The 19126-nt window shown below is 45.0% G+C and overlaps 1 protein-coding gene across 1 annotated transcript in view; it reads left to right on the forward strand.

Annotated features, from left to right (window-relative positions):
* Nucleotides 1–280: 280 nt before the first annotated feature.
* The window catches only part of LOC122547709 (uncharacterized), a 609753-nt gene continuing 590907 nt past the window's right edge, over nucleotides 281–19126 (forward strand). Inside the window, exon 1 of the mRNA XM_087989511.1 lies at nucleotides 281–1565. Within this exon, the coding sequence (XP_087845637.1) occupies nucleotides 1487–1565 (79 nt within the window). The 5' untranslated portion in view covers nucleotides 281–1486. The remainder of the gene's footprint in view (nucleotides 1566–19126) is intronic.

A 19126-nucleotide genomic window follows, 5' to 3' on the forward strand; every position in this document is an offset into this window, starting at 1 on the left:
GGGATGCCACAGATAATGTGCACAAAGCAAGCTATTCTAACCAGCCATGTGATATTGACCACATACTCTCCTTTTAGTGATCTTAATTAAGTGACAAATATTGGACTTTAAAAAAACTCTACAGCTTCTTATCAACAAAGTGCCATTTGAGTGGGCTATTGGTTTGTCATCTCAGTTTAAAGACAGTGCAGTAATCCCTCAGAGTGCTAGCCTGTGACCTTACAAATAGTAGTAAGTATTCAAAGGCATATTTGGTATGATGCAAGTACCCCTAAAAGGCAAAGATTGTACTCATGAAACAAAGTCAACCGATGATGTAAGGAACAGTGCCAAGATAAATAAATAAAGTGGCTTTTAAAAATAAAAGCAGATCCTCTGCACTGGGAGATCTGTAAAGCACAATGAAATATACAAAGAGTGTAAAGATTGGCCTCACAGAGTACAATGGAAGATGTGGAAAATACAAGCATGAGCAGCTAGGGACCTGTACCCCACTGTGCACACCCTCAGCACTATCATGGACCCATATACTGTGAGAGTCAGCACCTTCAGGAGAGGAGGAGACCTGTACTCCAATGTGAGTCAGTAATTTCAGAAGAGATTAATTGGAGAGCTGCTTTGAATTTGGAGAGGATTCCTGCTGCTTCATGTCCGTGCTCCTCAAAGACTAGAATAGGAGATGGATCTGCATTTTTTCTGAGTTAAATTGCCAAGCCCTAACCTGGAATGAATGGGTGCTGGGCTCTGAGTGAACGTGTCAGATTCCGAGGTGAGCATTGTCAGCTTGTTCAAGATCAGCCTCAGGCACCTGGGTTGAAGTTGTGTTTCAGCTCAGCCCCAAACTAAGCAGTGCTTAACCTAAAAGTTGACACAGAAATTATTTTATACTCTAATCAGTGAGAATTGATCGCTGCATCGAGTATTTGTATTACTGTAACAAGAAGATAAAAGGAAATAAATGAGATAGAACTTGAACCTTATCAAGCAATTGCTATATAATTGCCAGGTTGTAATGCAGAACAGTAGTGTAAAAAGAGAGAGAAGCCAGGGTTTTTCTTTTTTTCATGAAACAAAGATAAGAAAAGTTTGTGGGTTATCTTGGCTTTTACTGACACAGTGTGAAAGTTTGTTTAATTTAATATGTAAATGAAGTTGTCTCTGGACAGGGGCCAAGTAAGTAGATCATTTACAGACACAATAGTGCCAAACCAAAGAGAAATCAATTCAGATATTTTCAGCGGGTGGAGCCTGCCTTGCTGGGCTGGTGTTGGCGCGTCAGTACTTCTCTCCACTCAGCACAGTCTTGCAGTGGGGCAGGAGCTCAGTGCTCAGAGCTTCAGTCCTGTCGGCAATCAGGAGTGGGATTTCAAAGCAATTCCGCTTTTAAAAAGTTAATGCATTGTATTTGTCATTTTATTACTGGGCCGTTGATAAAGTTTTCTCACGTCAGGCCCTGCTCCCCCCCCATGAACAGGGAACGGGAAGGATGTTGTCTGTAGGTTCTGCACCAACATCACAGCAAGAGGAAAGGGCTGATATCGACAATGTGAAGTGTGTGTTGCAAGGTAAGTGAATCCAGTGAAGGTGACCAGCAGGGTGGGGAGGTATAATTTTGTCTCAGGTGTTGACGCATCAGGAATATGATGGACATGAATTAACCAGCTGCTTCCTGGTTCCTGTTTGAGCGCACAAAAATTGCATTGCCTTTAACCTGTTGAGCAGTCCCAGCCATTCACACTCACAGACCACTCTTCTACATCCATGCCTTTGTCATTGAGGGTGGAGGAAAGGAAAATGGTGGAGTGGAGTATGAGGAGAGGAGACAGGAAGGGGCTGGTAGCTGAGGAAAGTAGGGAAGGTGGAGAACGAGGGTAGAGAGAGAGGGAAGCAAAACCTGCTGATTCAACCCTCCCCACCCCCTTTACCTGGAGGAATTTCTGGTTGTGAAGAAAAACTTTCAAAGTTGCTATGGTGAATCTGGTGATTTTATGTCAAATTGTGGTGATGAAGCAAATGAGATGTGTAAAGGTTGGGAACCCCAAGCAGAAAGCAGACAGGAGTGAAGGAACTGCCTGTTTTATTCCTTCCTTTCTCCAAACAAATCCTGAAGATGTGATAAAATAAGCTGCACTTTTTTGCATCCTCTGTTTTGGAGCTGTTTCTTTGGTTTTTTTTTAAATGCAACCAGCTCTAATTTGCAGATTTTTTTGTTTCTACTTATGCATTATCACACCATCATTTATTGTCTGTCCCTAATTGCCCAGAGGGCAAAAGTGAGGACTGCATATGCTGGAGATTAGAGTTGAGAGTGTGGTGCTGGAAAAGCACAGCAGATTGGGGTCCTGATGAAGGGCTTTTGCCCCAAACGTCGATTTTTCTGCTCCTCGGATGCTGCATGACCTGCTGTGCTTTTCCAGCACCAGGCCAATTAAGAATCAACCCTATTGCTGTGAGTCTGGAGTCACAGTGTGGGTCAGACCAAGAAAGGATGGCAGATTTACTTCCCTAAGGGGCATTTGTAAACCAGATGAGTTTTTATGGCAATCAACATTTGTTACATGGCTATCATTAGACTAGCTTTTAATTCCAGATTTTTATCGAATTGAAATTCCCCCATTTGCTGTGGCAGGATTCAAACCATGGAGCCTGGGGTTCTGACTGCTAGTGCTGTGACATTACCACCACACCAGTGTCTCCCCACAGATGGTAGTGGAACAGTTACGTGCCCTACCACACAAGGAGACCGTGAGGTGGAAGCAAAGCACAGGCCACTCGCTTACAGTTCTGGATTGCAATACAACACCGGGTTGTAGTCCAACAGGTTTATTTGGAAGCACTAGCTTTCAAGGTGCTGCCTCTTCACCATATGATGAAGGAGTGTCGCTCCAAAAGCGAGTGCTTCCAAATAAACCTGTTGGACTATAACCTGGTGTGGTGTGATTTTTAACTTTGTCCTCCCCAGTCCCACACTGGCACCTCCAAATCAGGATTGCAACACCTAATTGTGGAACACACCACCCGCAGCAAGAAAAATATATGTTCAGATCTTTTGATTAGGTTTAGATTTTTTCTCTCATATATATAAAAATATAGTGAAAAGAGTTTTTCACATGTTACATGCAGTGTCACCAAGCTCTGAATATGATGCAAGATTTTACTGCAGCAGAGTTCATCTTTCCTTCTTCGCCATGTTCTCCTGCTCCTCCAGTCACTGCTTGACATTGGCTGGGGTTTCTGTAATGGGCTCCTGGGTCTCTGTAATGGGCTGCTGGGTCTCTGTAATGGGCTCTGGGTCTCATTTATGGTCTCTGGGTCTCAGTAATGTGCCTCCACAATTGCAACAGCTGTCTCCAAGCTGGAGCCATGGATCTGGGGATGCACACATTCCCTGCCTCCTGTTCCCCATCCAATGCTCCTCCTGACACTGCAGCCAGTCATCAGTCACCAGGATCCTCACTGTCCCTTCCGCTGATGCTTCCACTCCCACTCCTACGGCATCTAGGCCTAGTTGCGGACCTGGAGCCTTGGCTCAGCCTGCAAGTCTGGGCTGGGGGAGTCAGCCCGGAACCTGCTTCTCACTTCTAGGTAGACCCGGGATGGAGTGGGTCTGTGTCTGGTTGTACTGGTGTTTCTGCTGCTGCCATCAGAAGCGTCCTCCTCCACCTGCTACTCTCCAGGCTTTAAAGAGAAAAGAAAATGAGCAACAGTAAAATGGAGAAAAGGAAACAAGAAAGGAAGTAGATGGGAGCAGATGAGCCCTGGGCTCAGCTCTGCTACTCCACCGCCATCTTGTGCTGAGTGAGCATGCCTGAGACGGTGTTCAGATGTTATACTTGGTTTTCGAGTCTCCTGAGACAGGAAGGAGAAAGCAGTGTTCACATTTCTGTAATTGTCTTCCTAGGAATATCCCAGAGCCTATGAGTATTTTGAAACAATGTCATGATTTGACGCAGTATTTGTACTCATTCTCCTAGTTGGTCCTACACTCCTCAGTGGGGAACTTGCAGGGGCTGGTGTTCCCATGTATCTGCTGCCCTTGTCCTTCTAGATATTAGTGATTGCTGTAGAGTGAGGATTTGTATGGTGCCGTTAAAGGAGCCTTGGTGAGTGGTTGCACTGAACCTTGTAGATGATACACACTGCGGCTGCAGATGAGTCATGTAAAGAGAGAATATTGAAGATAGTGGATAGCGTGCCCGTGAAACAGGCTACTTTGACCTGGATAGTGTCAAGTTTCTTGAGTATTGTTGGAGCTGTACTCATCCAGGCAAGTTTGTAGTATTCCTGAAGAAGGGCCTGTGCCCGAAACGTCGAATCTCCTGTTCCCTGGATGCTGCCTGACCTGCTGTGCTGTTCCAGCAATAAAGTTTCAACTTTGATCTCCAGCATCTGCAGACCTCACTTTCTCCTCGAAGTTTGTAGTATTCCATCACACTCCTGACTTTTGCCCTGTGGACAGGCTTTGGGGAGTCAGAAGGTTGATTACACACCAAAATAAAGATCTGCGGATGCTGGAGATCTGAAACAAAACATAAATTGCTGGAGAAACTCAGCAGGTCTGGCAGCATCTGTGGACAGAAAGCAGAGTTAATGTTTGAGTCTGGTGACTCTTCATCAGAATAGTTTGCATACTGCAGGATTCCCAGTGTCTGAGCCATTCTTGTATCCAAACTCTTTACATAGCTAGTACAGTTAAAGTTTGGTTATCTGCTGTTGTGGTTCACTTTTAAATCTTTTTTGGTAACCGTCCTGTGAAGTGTCTTGGGCTCTTTTATTACAATAAAGCTGTACAAATGTAACCAGATAACATCCCTGGCACAGTGCTCAGAGATGCTCTGATGTGCTGGCAGATGTTCTCATGGACATCTTCAATATCTCCCTGAGCTGCACCATAGTTCCCACATGCTTCAAGGCTGCTATCATCGTACCTGTGCCAAAGAAGTCTTCAGCATCCTGTCTTAACGATTCCTGCAGCGTTGTGCTAACACGCATCATCATGAAGTGTTTCGAGAGGCTCGTGATGAGGCATATTAAGACCCTCCTGCCCAACTTACTGGACACTCTACAGTTCACATATCGTCCCAACCGTGCAACAGATGATGCCATTTCCACCACCCTCCACCTGGCCCTCACCCACCTGGAGAAGAAGGACACGTACATCACATTACTGTTCATAGACTCAGTTCTGCATTTAACACTATATTTCCTCAGCACCTGATTGGAAAGCTGAGTCTGCTGGACCTAAATACCTCCCTCTGTACCTGGATCCTGGGCTTGCTGACTGGGAACAGTCCAGATTGGGAACAGCATCTCCAACACCTTCACACTGAGCATGGGTGCTCCCCCAACTGTGCAGGGATGTACAGCTTGAATTACATAATCAATTTGACTGATGACATGACTGTAGTGGGTCTCATCAGCAGGAATGAGGAGTCAGTATATAGACAGAAGGTGCAGTGGCTAACAGACTGGTGCAGAGCCAATAACCTGTCTCTGAACGTGGACAAAACAAAAGAGATGGTTGTTGACTTCAGGAGGGCACAGAGCAACCACGTTCCACTGGACATTGATGGCCCCCCTGTGGAGATTGTGAACAGCATTAAATGTCTTGGCATCCACCTGGCAGAGAATCTCACTTGGTTCCTCAACACCAGCTCCATAGCCAAGAAAGCCCAGCAGTATCTCTACTTTCTGTGCAGGCTGAGGAAAGCCCCACCTCCCACTCCCGATCCTGACTACATTCTACAGAGGGTTCATTGAGAGTACCCTGAGCTGCTGCATTACTGCCTGGTTTGGGAATTGCATCGTCTCAGATTGTAAGACCTTACAATGGATAATGAGGACAGCTGAGAGGATCATCAGGGTCTCTCTTCCCTCCATTACAGACCTTACACCACATGCTGCATCTGGAAGGCTAAGAGCATTGTGGAAGACCCCACACACCCCTCACTCAAACTCTTCTCCCTCCTGCCATCTGGCAGAAGATACCAGAGCATTCGGTCTCTCACGGCCAGACTGTGTGATAGTTTCTTCCCCCAAGCCATCAGACTCCTTAACACTGTAAGATTGGACTCTGTTCCATCTGAAATTCTTTGCATAACTTTGAATTGCTGCTAGAACCATGTCTATTATTTATCATTCTTTTATTACACTGTAATTTGTGTGTTTTGCACTTATTATGCACTTTATGCCGCCCTTTAAGAACATAGAACATTTCAGCGCAGTACAGGCCCTTCAGCCCTCGATGTTGCGCCGACCTGTCATACCAATCTGAAGCCCATCTAACCTACACTATTCCATGTACACCCATACGTTTGTCCAATGACGACTTAAATGTACTTAAAGTTGGCGAATCTACTACTGTTGCAGGCAAAGCATTCCATAACCTTACTACTCTCTGAGTAAAGAAACTACCTCTGACATCTGTCCTATATCTATCACCCCTCAATTTAACGATATGCCCCCTCGTGCTCGCCGTCACCATACTTGGAAAAAGGCTCTCCCTGATGGGGGAAACCAAAGGGCCGTTACAACCAGAATTGAAACCTTTTTTGAACCCAGAGAGACCAGCTCACAGTATGTTATTATGGGGAGCAAGAGTGATTGGACTGAGCAAATGTTGCCACCAGGTACTGACTGAACTCCACCAGGGCCAGCTGAGGTCTCCAAAATGAAGATGTTGGTGAGAAGTTATGTCTAGTGGCCAGGCTTGGATGCAGACATAGCCATGTTGGTGGGGCAGTGTCCAGAGTGCCAACAAGGTCAAAAATTACCACTGGCAGTTCCCTCACATCTGTGGGAATGGTTGCATGTTGATTATTCAGATCCTTTCATCAGTTTAAGGTTCTTGGTCATTGTAGATGTCCACTCAAAGTAGTTGACTGAGCAGAGTCCATTCATTAAACACAGGTTTGATAATAGAAAATCTGTTCCATACCATCCATTGTCCAATGGCCCAGCAGAAAGAGCCTAAAGCCTCACTAGATACCAGTTCTCATTTCATTATAGGACCACTCCACATGCAACTTCCAGGATTGCTCCAGCAGAGTTGCTAATGTGTAGAAGATTCCGCACCAGGTTAAGTCTGATCTTCCCGGACCTGGGTGGGTAGAGGGTGAAATGACATCAGAAACGTCGATGCTGGACACAAGACTCCGTAAGTGAGAGAGATAGTTTAATACAAGGGGCAACATTTGGTGTAAGAATCATGGAAATATGGGTAAGAGACAAGGTCGATGCAAGGTCAGGAACAGTGACATAAAGTTTGGGTAGTCACGACAGTCCTGAACAACATTTGGACCATATAAAAGCTGTGAATTCGCTAATGTTGCATTACCAAAACATGCCCCGCTCCTTGGACATTCAAAAAGGCTACTGGAAACTGTTCACCCTCTCCCTCAAGTGTTATTGAGAACTCAAAATCAGAGGTGGACATGATAGATGTAGTCATCTTGATGCTTTTGCCACCAGAAGAAGAGAGCGAAGTTCTACCAAGGTGCTAGAGGCGAGCTCTCGTGCATTACATGCCACCTGTATTGGACCTGAGTCAGAGGAGCCTGACCCAGTGCTAAACTGCCCCAAGAGACTCTCCAAGAAAAAGGACCGGCCTATGTCCTCAGACTCAGAGGGGGAGCGATGTCATGATTGTAACAAGGTCAGCCATCTGGACATCACAGACTATGAGTTCCCTGATTGGGCCTGATAATCTGGTCCAATCAGGGAGCCCTGGCTGACAGATAAAAAGACAGGTGTCAGAGATTCTGACACTCTGATATTGACTCTGGATCTGGCAGTACTAAAGTCTGGCATACTGTTCATGTGTAAATAAAGGGTGACTTGATGATGTACCAGCCTCTGTGGAGTTATTTCAGGAAGGGTCTGAGATCTCCACACAGACTAGGGCAGTTGGGAGATGGATGATTTCCCACACACCTCACCACCAATACTTCAGACTGCCCTGTGTCATCCCTCAGAGCAAGGTGAACAGGCAAAGGATAGGCAGCTAATAAAGTAAAAATAGCTCATCAGCACAGGAGGGAAGTAACAAAGCAGGTTTGCTTAAAGTAACAAAGATTTCATTGACATTGCAGTCAGTGTAATTGAACCTGTTCCAGCTAGCAACAATTACACTGGGTGATTAGCTATAGCCAGGCGCTGAAAGGTGGTTTAGGGAGGAGGTGTTAGTTTAGTGTCACACAAGCTGTAGCGGAGTTTGTGATGGTTGTACACCCCTCCCACTGAATTCCTACTCATTGTCTGATTCCAAAGTACCAAAACTACATCCCTCATTCATCCAGTGCCAGCCTGTGGATCCCTAAGAGATGGTCAGGATAGATTCCAGAGCTAGGAAGGGGAGGGAAGGAACGTCGAGATTGTGGAGGCATAGAGGAGGCGATAGATGAGGTGAGGGATAATTTGGGGGAAAAGGGCAAGTGTTACAAGAGAATTTGGAGAATGTTGAGGGAGGGACAGAATTTAGGAATCATGCCTCAGTTTTGAAATTAATTGAAAATTTCATATTGTGTGCCATTGTTTGTAAATGTAAACAACAAGCAGACCTGTGTTAGTTGGAGTCATAAAGACATTCTGTATAGCACACCACATCAAAACTGCACTGACCTACGCCCACTAATCCCACTTTTCCAGTCCTTGACCTGCAGCCTTGAATGTTGTGACATTTCAAGTGCTCATCCACTTAGTTTTTTAAAGGTTGTGTGGTTTCCTACCTCTGCTACTCACCCAGGCACAGCATTCCAGATTCCTATCACTCTCCGGGTGAAAAAGCATTTTTCAAAAGAATCTTCAGGTGGATAACTTTCAACATGGCTTCTTGACATTGAAGAGCATATATTGATTAAGGGAAGGGGAACATTCAGTACAGATCCATAGATTTCAATGGAATGTATCATAGAGTCATTGAGACATTCAGCATGGCAACAGACGCATTGGCCAAACAAGTCCACGCAAACATGGTCACTAAACCAAACTAGCACCACTTGACTTTGTTTGGTCCCTCCACTCCTTTCCTATTCATAGAACATAGAACATAGAAAAATACAGCGCAGTACAGGCCCTTTGGCCCTCGATGTTGCGCCGATCCAAGCCCACCTAACCTACACTAGCCCACTATCCTCCATATGCCTATCCAATGCCCGTTTAAATGCCCATAAAGAGGGAGAGTCCACCACTGCTACTGGCAGGGCATTCTATGAACTCACGACTCGCTGAGTAAAGAATCTACCCCTAACATCTGTCCTATACCTACCGCCCCTTAATTTAAAGCTATGCCCCCTCGTAATAGCTGACTCCATACGTGGAAAAAGGTTCTCATGGTCAACCCTATCTAAACCCCTAATCATCTTGTACACCTCTATCAAGTCACCCCTAAACCTTCTTTTCTCTAATGAAAACAGCCCCAAGTGACTCAGCCTTCCCTCATACGATCTTCCTACCATACCAGGCAACATCCTGGTAAACCTCCTCTGCACCCGTTCCAGTGCCTCCACATCCTTCCTATGGTATGGTGACCAAAACTGCACACAATACTCCAGATGCAGCCGCACCAGAGTCTTATACAACTGCAACATGACCTCAGGGCTCCGGAACTCAATTCCTCTACCAATAAAAGCCAGTACGCCATATGCCTTCTTCACCGCACTATTTACCTGGGTGGCAACTTTCAGAGATCTATGAACATGGACACCAAGATCCCTCTGCTCATCCACACTACCAAGTATCCGACCATTAGCCCAGTACCCCATGTTTTTGTTACTCTTACCGAAGTGAATCACCTCACACTTACCTACATTGAACTCCATTTGCCTCCTTTCTGCCCAGCTCTGCAACTTATCTATATCCCGCTGTAACCTGACACATCCTTCCTCACTGTCAACAACTCCACCGACTTTCGTATCATCCGCAAACTTGCTCACCCAACCTTCTAGTCCCTCCTCCAGGTCATTTATAAAAATGACAAACAGCAATGATCCCAAAACAAATCCTTGCGGAACACCCCTAGTAACTGCACTCCAAGATGAACCTTTACCATCAACTACTACCCTCTGTCTTCTTCCAGCCAGCCAATTCCTAATCCAAACCTCCAACTCACCCTCAATGCCATACCTCCGTATTTTTTGCAATAGCCTACCATGGGGAACCTTATCAAACGCCTTACTAAAATCCATATACACCACATCTACCGCTTTACCCTCGTCTACCTCCTTAGTCACCTTCTCAAAGAATTCAATAAGGTTTGTGAGGCACGACCTGCCCTTCACAAAACCATGCTGACTATCCTTGATCACATTATTCCTATCCAGATGTTCATAAATCCTATCCCTTACAATTCTCTCTTAGACTTTGCCCACAACAGAAGTGAGACTCACCGGCCTATAGTTACTAGGGTTATCCCTACTCCCCTTCTTGAACAAGGGAACCACATTTGCTATCCTCCAGTCTTCTGGCACTATTCCTGTAGACAACGAGGACATAAAAATCAAGGCCAATGGCTCTGCAATCTCCTCCCTTGCTTCCCAGAGAATCCTAGGATAAATACCATCAGGCCCAGGGGACTTATCTATTTTCACCCTTTCCAGAATTTCCAACACCTCTTCCCTACATACCTCAAAGCCGTCCATTCTAAATAATTGTGACTCAAGATTCACATCGGCAACAATGTCCTGTTCCTGAGTGAATACTGACGAAAAGTATTTATTCAGTGTCTCCCCAATCTCTTCAGCCTCCACACGCAACTTCCCACTACTATCCTTGACTGGACCTATTCCTACCCTAGTCATTCTTTTATTCCTGACATACCTATAGAAAGCCTTAGGGTTTTCCCTAATCCTACCAACTAAGGACTCATGTACTTATCCAAATGTCTTTTAAATGTTGTAACATTTTAAATGTTGGAAACAGGTTTCTACCACTTCCTCTGACAGTTCATTCCACATACAAAACACTCTCTGTGTAAAAAAGGTTGCCCCCCCATGTCCTTTTTGAAATCTTTCTCCCCTCACCTTAAACATATGCCCCCTAGTTTTGAACTCCCCCACCCTAAAGTTCACCCCTCATGATGTTATAAACCTGTGTAAGGTCACCCCCTCAACCTCCGACACTCCAGTGAAAACATCCTGGCCTATCCAGCCTATCTTTATACCTCCATCCCTCATTCCCTGCAGTATCTTTATAAATCTTTTCTGAATCCATTTCAATTTAATAATATCCTCCTTATAGCAGGTGATCAAAACTGTACACACTACTCCAGAAGAGGCCTCACCAATTATGTGCTAAATGCCTTCTTAACCTTGCTGAGGCAAATTTCAAAGAATTTTATACCTGAACCCCTAGATCTCATTGTTCAACCACATTACCCATGGCCTTGTCATTAATTGTATAGCTCCTGACTTTATTGTTTCAGTTTATCTTTACAAGAGGGGGACTGACAAATGACAGAGAAAAGGAGTGCTGTATGGGTTAAACTGACACTCAGATTTTAGAGATCAAAGTTCAGTTTCTAACGCACCCTATAATATATGTGACCTGTAGAGACAAGGAAGAGAAGCAGCCTCACCTCTTTTTGGGCTGGCGCGTTTATTCTGTTGCCAATGGTTACAAAAGTAAATACAGTGGAGGGAAATACACACGGCTGGTTGGGATGGAAAATCTTTGGCATGCAGCAATGAGACTCCTTCTCACTGACACAGGCTCCACTCACTGACAGCTCCAGGATTTATTCAACCCCTTGTTCTGCTACATGAAATTTCAAACTCCTGCTTTGTTTTTTTTATCTTATTGAAACAGTACAAAATACAGTTGACATTAAACAAAGCAGCAGTTCACAAAAACCCCTCTACATACAGGGGAAAGGGCAGCAAAGCCAAACCCCAAACCCACCCTTCAACCAGTTTTCAGGGAGATGAGGACAAACCTCAAATCCCACTTCCATTTATCACAAAGATAACAGTAACAAAAACAGGCAAGACAGTGCAATCAAATCAGAAAGTGCATAGAGCACAGACCCAATATAGCTATAAAAGATGCCGTCCGCATCACATACTGATCAGACCATCCTTGGCTAGCCTTCCTGCAGGACAGTCATTCAGTCTCTGGTCGCCCTGCGTACTGACTGACCCTCCCCTGGCCTGCTTTCCTTCAGGCTGGTCATCCCCCACCCAGTTCCCAGTCGCCCTGTGTACTGACCGTACTACCCCAGGCCGTTTTCCTACGAGTTAGTTGTTGGCTTTCCAGTCTCCGGCTGCCCTGCGTACTGACCGACCCTCCCCAGCCCACTTTCCTCTGGGACAGACATCAGCCACTGGCTCCCGGTCACCCGCGTATTAACCAAACCACCTCCAACCTGCTTACTATTGCTTTGTATTCTGCAGGACAGGACAGCATGATACCGAAAGATGGCATAAATTTCTGCCTGCCTTTCATGACATGGGGTTGTGCCTGATCACTTTACAGCAATTTGCAGCCAAGTCGTTTTGAAGTTTTGTTGCTGTTTAAATATAGGACACAGGCTGCCTCATCAAACACTCCTCGGACAGGTACAACACAGGGTTAAGTTCAGAATAAAGCAACCTGTACACTTTTAAACTGAAAGTGAAGTATTCTCTCCACTGCCCTTCTCACACACTCCCAGAACACGTACAGCATGAGGTTAGATATATAGTAATTACTCTCTTCCAGTCCCCTCTCCTTGGTTCGGAAGTGATGTTTTATCAAATGGTCTGTGTTCCTTCTCATTCCTTTATGTTCTCACTTGTTACTCTTGGGCAGGGCTTTTGTCTGCTTTGTTTATCTTAGTGTCATAGAATCATAGAGTCCTACAGCACAGAGTCAGGCCCTTTGGCCCAAACTGGTTTATACCGACCAAAATGTCCATCCATGCTCACCCCGTTTCCCTGCACTTGGCCCATATCCTTCTAAACCTTTCCTATTCACGTATTTGTCCAAATGCCTTTTAAATGTTATTAATGCACCCACCTCAACCACTTCTGCTGGCAGCTCATTCCATATGTGTACCACCCTCTATGTAAAAAAGTTGCCCCTCAGGGTCACTTTTATTCTTTCCCCATTAACCTTAAACTGATGCCTCTAGTCCTCGATTCCCTAATCCTGGGGGAAAAAACTGAGTGCATTCACCCGGTCCATGCCTGTCATGATCTTATACACCTCTATAACGGCCCCCTCAGTCTCCTACTCTCTAAAGAGCCATGTCCTAGCTTGTCCAACCTCAGACCCTTGAGTCCTTGTAAATTTCCTCTGCACTCTTTCCAGTTTAATAACACGCTTCCTATAGCAAAGTGACCAAAACTGAACACAATACTCCCAAGTGCAGCCTCACCAACGTCCTCTATAACTGCAATATAACTTCCCAACTTCTGTGCCCTGAATGATGAAGTTGAAACTTTATTGCTGGAACAGCACAGCAGGTCAGGCAGCATCCAGGGAACAGGAGATTCGACGTTTCGGGCACAGGCCCTTCTTCAGGAATGACTGAAGAAGGGCCTTTGTCATTCCTGAAGAAGGGCCTGTGCCCGAAACGTCGAATCTCCTGTTCCCTGGATGCTGCCTGACCTGCTGTGCTGTTCCAGCAATAAAGTTTCAACTTTGATCTCCAGCATCTGCAGACCTCACTTTCTCCGCCCTGAATGATGAAGACCAGTGTGCCAAAAGCCTTCTTCACTGTGACTCCACTTTCAGAGCCTGTGAACCTGAACTCCAAGGTCATAGAGTCATAGAAATGTACAGCACAGAAACAGACCCTTCAGTCCAACTTGTCCATGCTGACCAGATATCCCAACCCAATCTAGTCCCACCTGCCAGCACCTGGCCCATATCCCTCCAAATCCTTCCTATTCATATACCCATCCAGATGCCTTTTAAATGTTGCAATTTGTACCAGTCTCCACCACTTTCTTTGGCAGCTCATTCCATACATGTACCACCTTCTGCGTGAAAAAGTTGCCCCTTAGGTCTCTTTTATATCTTTCCCCTCTCACCCTAAACCTATGTCTTCTAGTTCTGAACTCCCTGACCCCATGCCCCTCATGATTTTATAAACCTCTATACTGTCACTCCTCAGCCTCCAACACTGCAGGAAAAACAGCCCTAGCCTATTCAACCTTTCCCTATAATTCCAACCCTGGCAACATCCTTGTAAATCTTTTCTGAACCCTTTCAGGTTTCGCAACATCTTTCCGATCCCTCTGTTCCACTACACTCCTTAAGGCCCTACCATTCACCATGAAACTACTACCTTGATTTGACTTTCCAAAATGCAAGACCTCACACTTATCTATATTAAGCTCCACCCACCATTTCTCAGCCCACTTCCCCAGCTGACCAAGGTCCTGCTGCAATTCCTGAGAACCTTCCTTACTGCCCACAATACTGCCTATTTTAGTGTCCAAAGTTAAAAATCACACAACACCAGGTTATAGTCCAACAGGTTTAATTGGAAGCACACTAGCTTTCGGAGCGACGCTCCTTCATCAGGTGATAGTGGAGGGCTCGATCGTAACACAGAATTTATAGCAAAAATTTGCAGTGTGATGTAACTGAAATTATGCATTGAAAAATTGATTGTTAAGCCTTTCATCTGTTAGAATACAGTGATAGTTTCACTTCTTTCATGTGTAAGTCACAAAACCTTTTTTTAAAAGTTGCATTCTCGGGTTAGCTGTTAACAATGGTGATAGCTAGACAATATGTTGAAGGTGTTAGCCCCCTGTGTTCTCTGTCTATGACTGATGTTTAGATTGATTCTAATCTAAAAAGTGAGATAACAGAGTTTTACATAAATTCATGCAGTTTTTGAGCTCAGAGTTCTACATGAATGTATGCAGTTTTTGAGCAAAGTGCAATGTAACTCTGCAAGCACAAATTCACCCCACAAAATATATGTGGGTCTTTGTCAGTCTGTGTGTTTGTGCCTGTCTGGGGTGGGGGTTGTGAGTGTGAGAAAGTGTGTGTGTGTGTGTAGTGAGTGCAAAGTGTCTTAAGTCTGTGAGGGGGTGCATGTGTGAGTGTGGGAGTGTGTGTGTCTATAAGGGTGTTTGTGGGTGTCTGTGTGCATGTCTGTGTGTACCTGTGTCCATGTGTATGTGAGAGTGTGTGTGTGTAGGAATATCTGTGTGTGTCTGTAGCGCAATGGTGATCACCTGTAATGTGACATGAAGGTCCTGGTTGAGGCCCTCCCTATGGGTACCAAACTTAGCTATCAGCCTCTGCTCGGCCACTTTTCTCTGCTGCCTGTCCCGAAGTCCACCTTGGAGGATGGTCACCCGAAGGTCCGAGGCTGAATGTCCTGGACCACTGAAGTGTTCCCCAACTGGGAGGGAACCCTCCTGTCTGTTGATTGTTGTGTGGTGCCCATTCATCCGTTGTTGTAGTCTTTGCTCGGTTTCCCCAATGTACCATGCCTCCGGGCATCCTTGCCTGCAACGTATAAGTATTTAACTTATTTTAGTATTTTAGTTTCATCTGCAAACTTGCTAATCCTGCCTAGTACATTCTCATCCAAATCACTGATATAGATAACAAACAGTAATGGGCCCAGCACTGACCCCTGAGGCACTCCACTAGTTACAGGCCTCCAGTCCGACAAGCATCCTCCCTCTATTACCCTCTGTTTCCTATCATCAAGCTAATGTATATCCAGTTTGCCAGCTCCCCATGGATCCCATGCAGTCTAACCTTCCAGAGCAGCTACAATATGGAACCTTAGCAAAGGCCTTACTGAAATCCATATAGACTACATTTACTGCCCTGCCCTCGTCAACCTTACTGGTCACATCATCAAAGAACTCTAACAATTTGTGAGGCATGAGCTCCCATGCACAAAGCCATGCTGACTACTCCTAATCAAACCCTATCTTTCCAAAAGCATGAATATCTTATCCCTCAGAATCTTCTCAAATAACTTGCCTATCGCAGATGTTCAGCTTACTGGTCTATAGTTCCCAGGATTTTCTTATTAAGGGCACAACATTCACTATCCTCCAGTCTTCCGGGACTTTACCTATAGCTAATGATGATGCAAAAATATCAGCCAGGCTGCCCACAATTTCTTCTCTAGCGTCTTGCAGTTTTCTTGGGTATATCTGGTCAGGACCAGGAGATTTATCCACTTATATACATCCAATACCTCCTCCACCAAGATATGGTCTGTCCCCAAGATATAACCACTAACTTCTCCAAGTTGCCATGTCTTTCTCCATGATAAACTCAGAGGAGAAATATTCATTGAGGACCTGGCCCATCTCCTGCAGTTTTACGCATACATCTCCGCTTTGGTGCCTGAGGAGTCCTATTCTCTCTCTAGTTACTCTTTTTCCTCTCGTATACTTAAACAACCTCTTTGGATTCACCCTAATCTTCTCAGCCAAGGCTATCTCGTGCCTCTTTTTCACCCTCCTGATTACTTCTTCAGGAAGCTTCTATACCCCCTCTATTATCTCTTGTCATAAAGGGTTCTCTAGTCCTGTCAACCTTGCCCATCACCCTCACAGGAACATGTAGACCTTGAACTCTCGCTATCACACTTTTAAAGGCCTCCCACTTGCCAGAGGTCCCTTTACCTGCAAACAAACTACTCCCATCAACCCTGGAAGCTCCTGTCTAATTCTATCAAAATTCACCTTGCTCCAAATTAGAACTTGAACCTGTGGACCAGTTTTGTCCCTCTCCATAACTATTTTAAAATAAATAAAACTGTGGTCCCTGGTCCTAAAGTGCTCCTGCACTGTCACCTCACTCACCTGTCCTGCCCTATTTCCCAAGAATAGGTTGGGTTTTGCCCCTTCCTGAGTAGGATCTTATATCTTAGGTGCAGGAGTAAATGTAGGGGAATGGGTCTGGGTGGGTTGCACTTCGGCGGGTCGGTGTGGACTTGTTGGGCCGAAGGGCCTGTTTCCACTAATCTAATCTAATATACTTATGTGGAAATAGGCCCTTCGGCCCAACAAGTCCACACCAACCCGCCGAAGCGCAACCCACCCATACCCCTACATTTACCCCTTACCTAACACTACAGGCAATTTAGCATGGCCAATTCACCTGACCTACACATCTTTGGACTGTGGGAGGAAACCGGAGCACCCTGAGGAAACCCACGCAGACACGGGGAGAACGTGCAAACTCCACACAGACAGTCGCCTGAGGTGGGAATTGAACCCGGGTCTCTGGCGCTGTGAGGCAGCAGTGCTAACCACTGTGCCACTGTGCCACCATGCCGCCCATTAACAAAACTGTATAACAAAACTTTCCTGAACTTTCCTGAATCTTCATTGATAAAGAATGAGAGACTGGGAAAGTGGTTGAAGTAGAAAGACATCACATCTGTGATACTAGTGTGGAGATAACCATTTGTATTTGCATAGTGTCTTTAATGCAGGAAATGCATTCTGAAAAAGAGTCACATCAGAGTCAAAATGTTAACTGTTTTTCTCTCCTGGCCTGCTGACTGTCTCTAGCAATTTCTGTGTTAGTTGTTGATGAATAAGGTCAGCTCGGGATTTGACAGAAACATTCTGATTGACCAACTTTATGGAGTCTATTGAGGAAATAACAGTGAAAGTAGATAATGGTAATAGATATAATTTAACTGGATTTTCAACAGGCTTTCGATAAGGTGCCCCATAATAGAGTTGATGAATTATTCACAGAATGCAGAATCGGATGAAATGGTAAAATTAAATATTAGCTGGCTTCAAGGCAGAGGAAAGAATAGAATGGCAGGTGGAAAGAATCAGTGCTACAACCACAGTTGTTCACAAATTCTGAGAGGTTTTGACAGAGTAGACACCGAGGAAATAGTTCTTCTCCTGGGGAAGAGAATAATTAGGGACTGACAGTATGAGATAGTACCAAAAATCCCAAGTGGGAATTCAGAAGAAACTTAGGAGTGGTGAAACTATGGAACCCGCTCCCCCTAGGGGTTTTATTTAATTCACTCATGAGATGTGGGCATCATGGCTGGATCAGGTTTTACTTCCCATCCTCAATTGCCCCTGGTGAAGGTGGGGGTGAGCTGCATTCTTGAAGCACTGCAGTTCACCTGCTGTAAGGAGACCCACAATGTCCTTGGGGAGGGAGTCCAGTGTTCGAAGGAAATAGAATAATGCATTTATCAAAAACATAAACAAGCATTTAAGGCAGAAGAGAATCAATGGGTTGATTGGTGAAATATGAGGACAGTAAGTGCTAGTGATGACTGGCTGGGCCCATTACCCGTTTCTGTGGTGTATATCTGTGTTTTCTTTAACTGACATAACTCAGTGACATGTATTGTCCTACATTTTCCCAGGATATCTAAATAATGAAAGAGTGACCATACTATTCCACCCTGAAGCATTGAATTTGGCTTGAAATTTGCTAATTTGCAAATGAGTGATTTGCATGGCTATGAGGAAAGGCAGGGCAGTGGGATTAAATGATTTGGTCCTGTGGGGAGCCCGCACAGAGATGATGAGCTGAAAGTTGTTCTCTTGTGCCTTAAGAACATAAGAAATAATAGCATAAGTAGGCCATCTGACCCTGCTCCGCCATTCAATAAAATCATGGCTGATCTTTGCATGGCCTCAGCTCCCATAACCCGCTCCCATAACCCGCTCCCATAACCCGCTCCCATAACTCTAAATTCCTTTACTGTTCAAAAATCTTTGTCTTAAAAATATTAATCGAGGTAGCCTCAACTGCTTCACTGGGCTGCGAGTTCCACAGATTCACAACCCTTTGGGAGAAGAAGTTACCCTTCTGTGTTGTCCTCATTCATAGTTATGGGAAAAAACAGCTAAATAGCTGTTGTTGTCAGTCCTTGCTCCAATTGTGATGAACCCCCACCCTCTCACGCCCTTTGTAACTACGTGGTTGCATGAATTGCTCAATAGCTTGAAGTACCCGTCAGACGGGTTACCATTACAGGCCAGTTCTAGTTGGGATGTTACTGTGTCACATGCCTAGCAATCTTCCTTTGCAGGACAAGTAAAGAGTAAGTAACTCCATCCCAAAGCTGAGGATCACTGCCTGACGCCTGTGAGCTTTCCTCTGTCAAAATCTGTTTTGTAGAACATGCCGATTGTGTTAATCACTGGGTGTGAGGAGGAGATCAAAACAG

The sequence above is a fragment of the Chiloscyllium plagiosum genome, unplaced genomic scaffold (genome assembly GCF_037043375.1).
Source record: "Chiloscyllium plagiosum isolate Xiang-an unplaced genomic scaffold, Cpla_swu_hap1 HiC_scaffold_8, whole genome shotgun sequence".
Lineage (NCBI taxonomy): Eukaryota > Metazoa > Chordata > Chondrichthyes > Orectolobiformes > Hemiscylliidae > Chiloscyllium > Chiloscyllium plagiosum.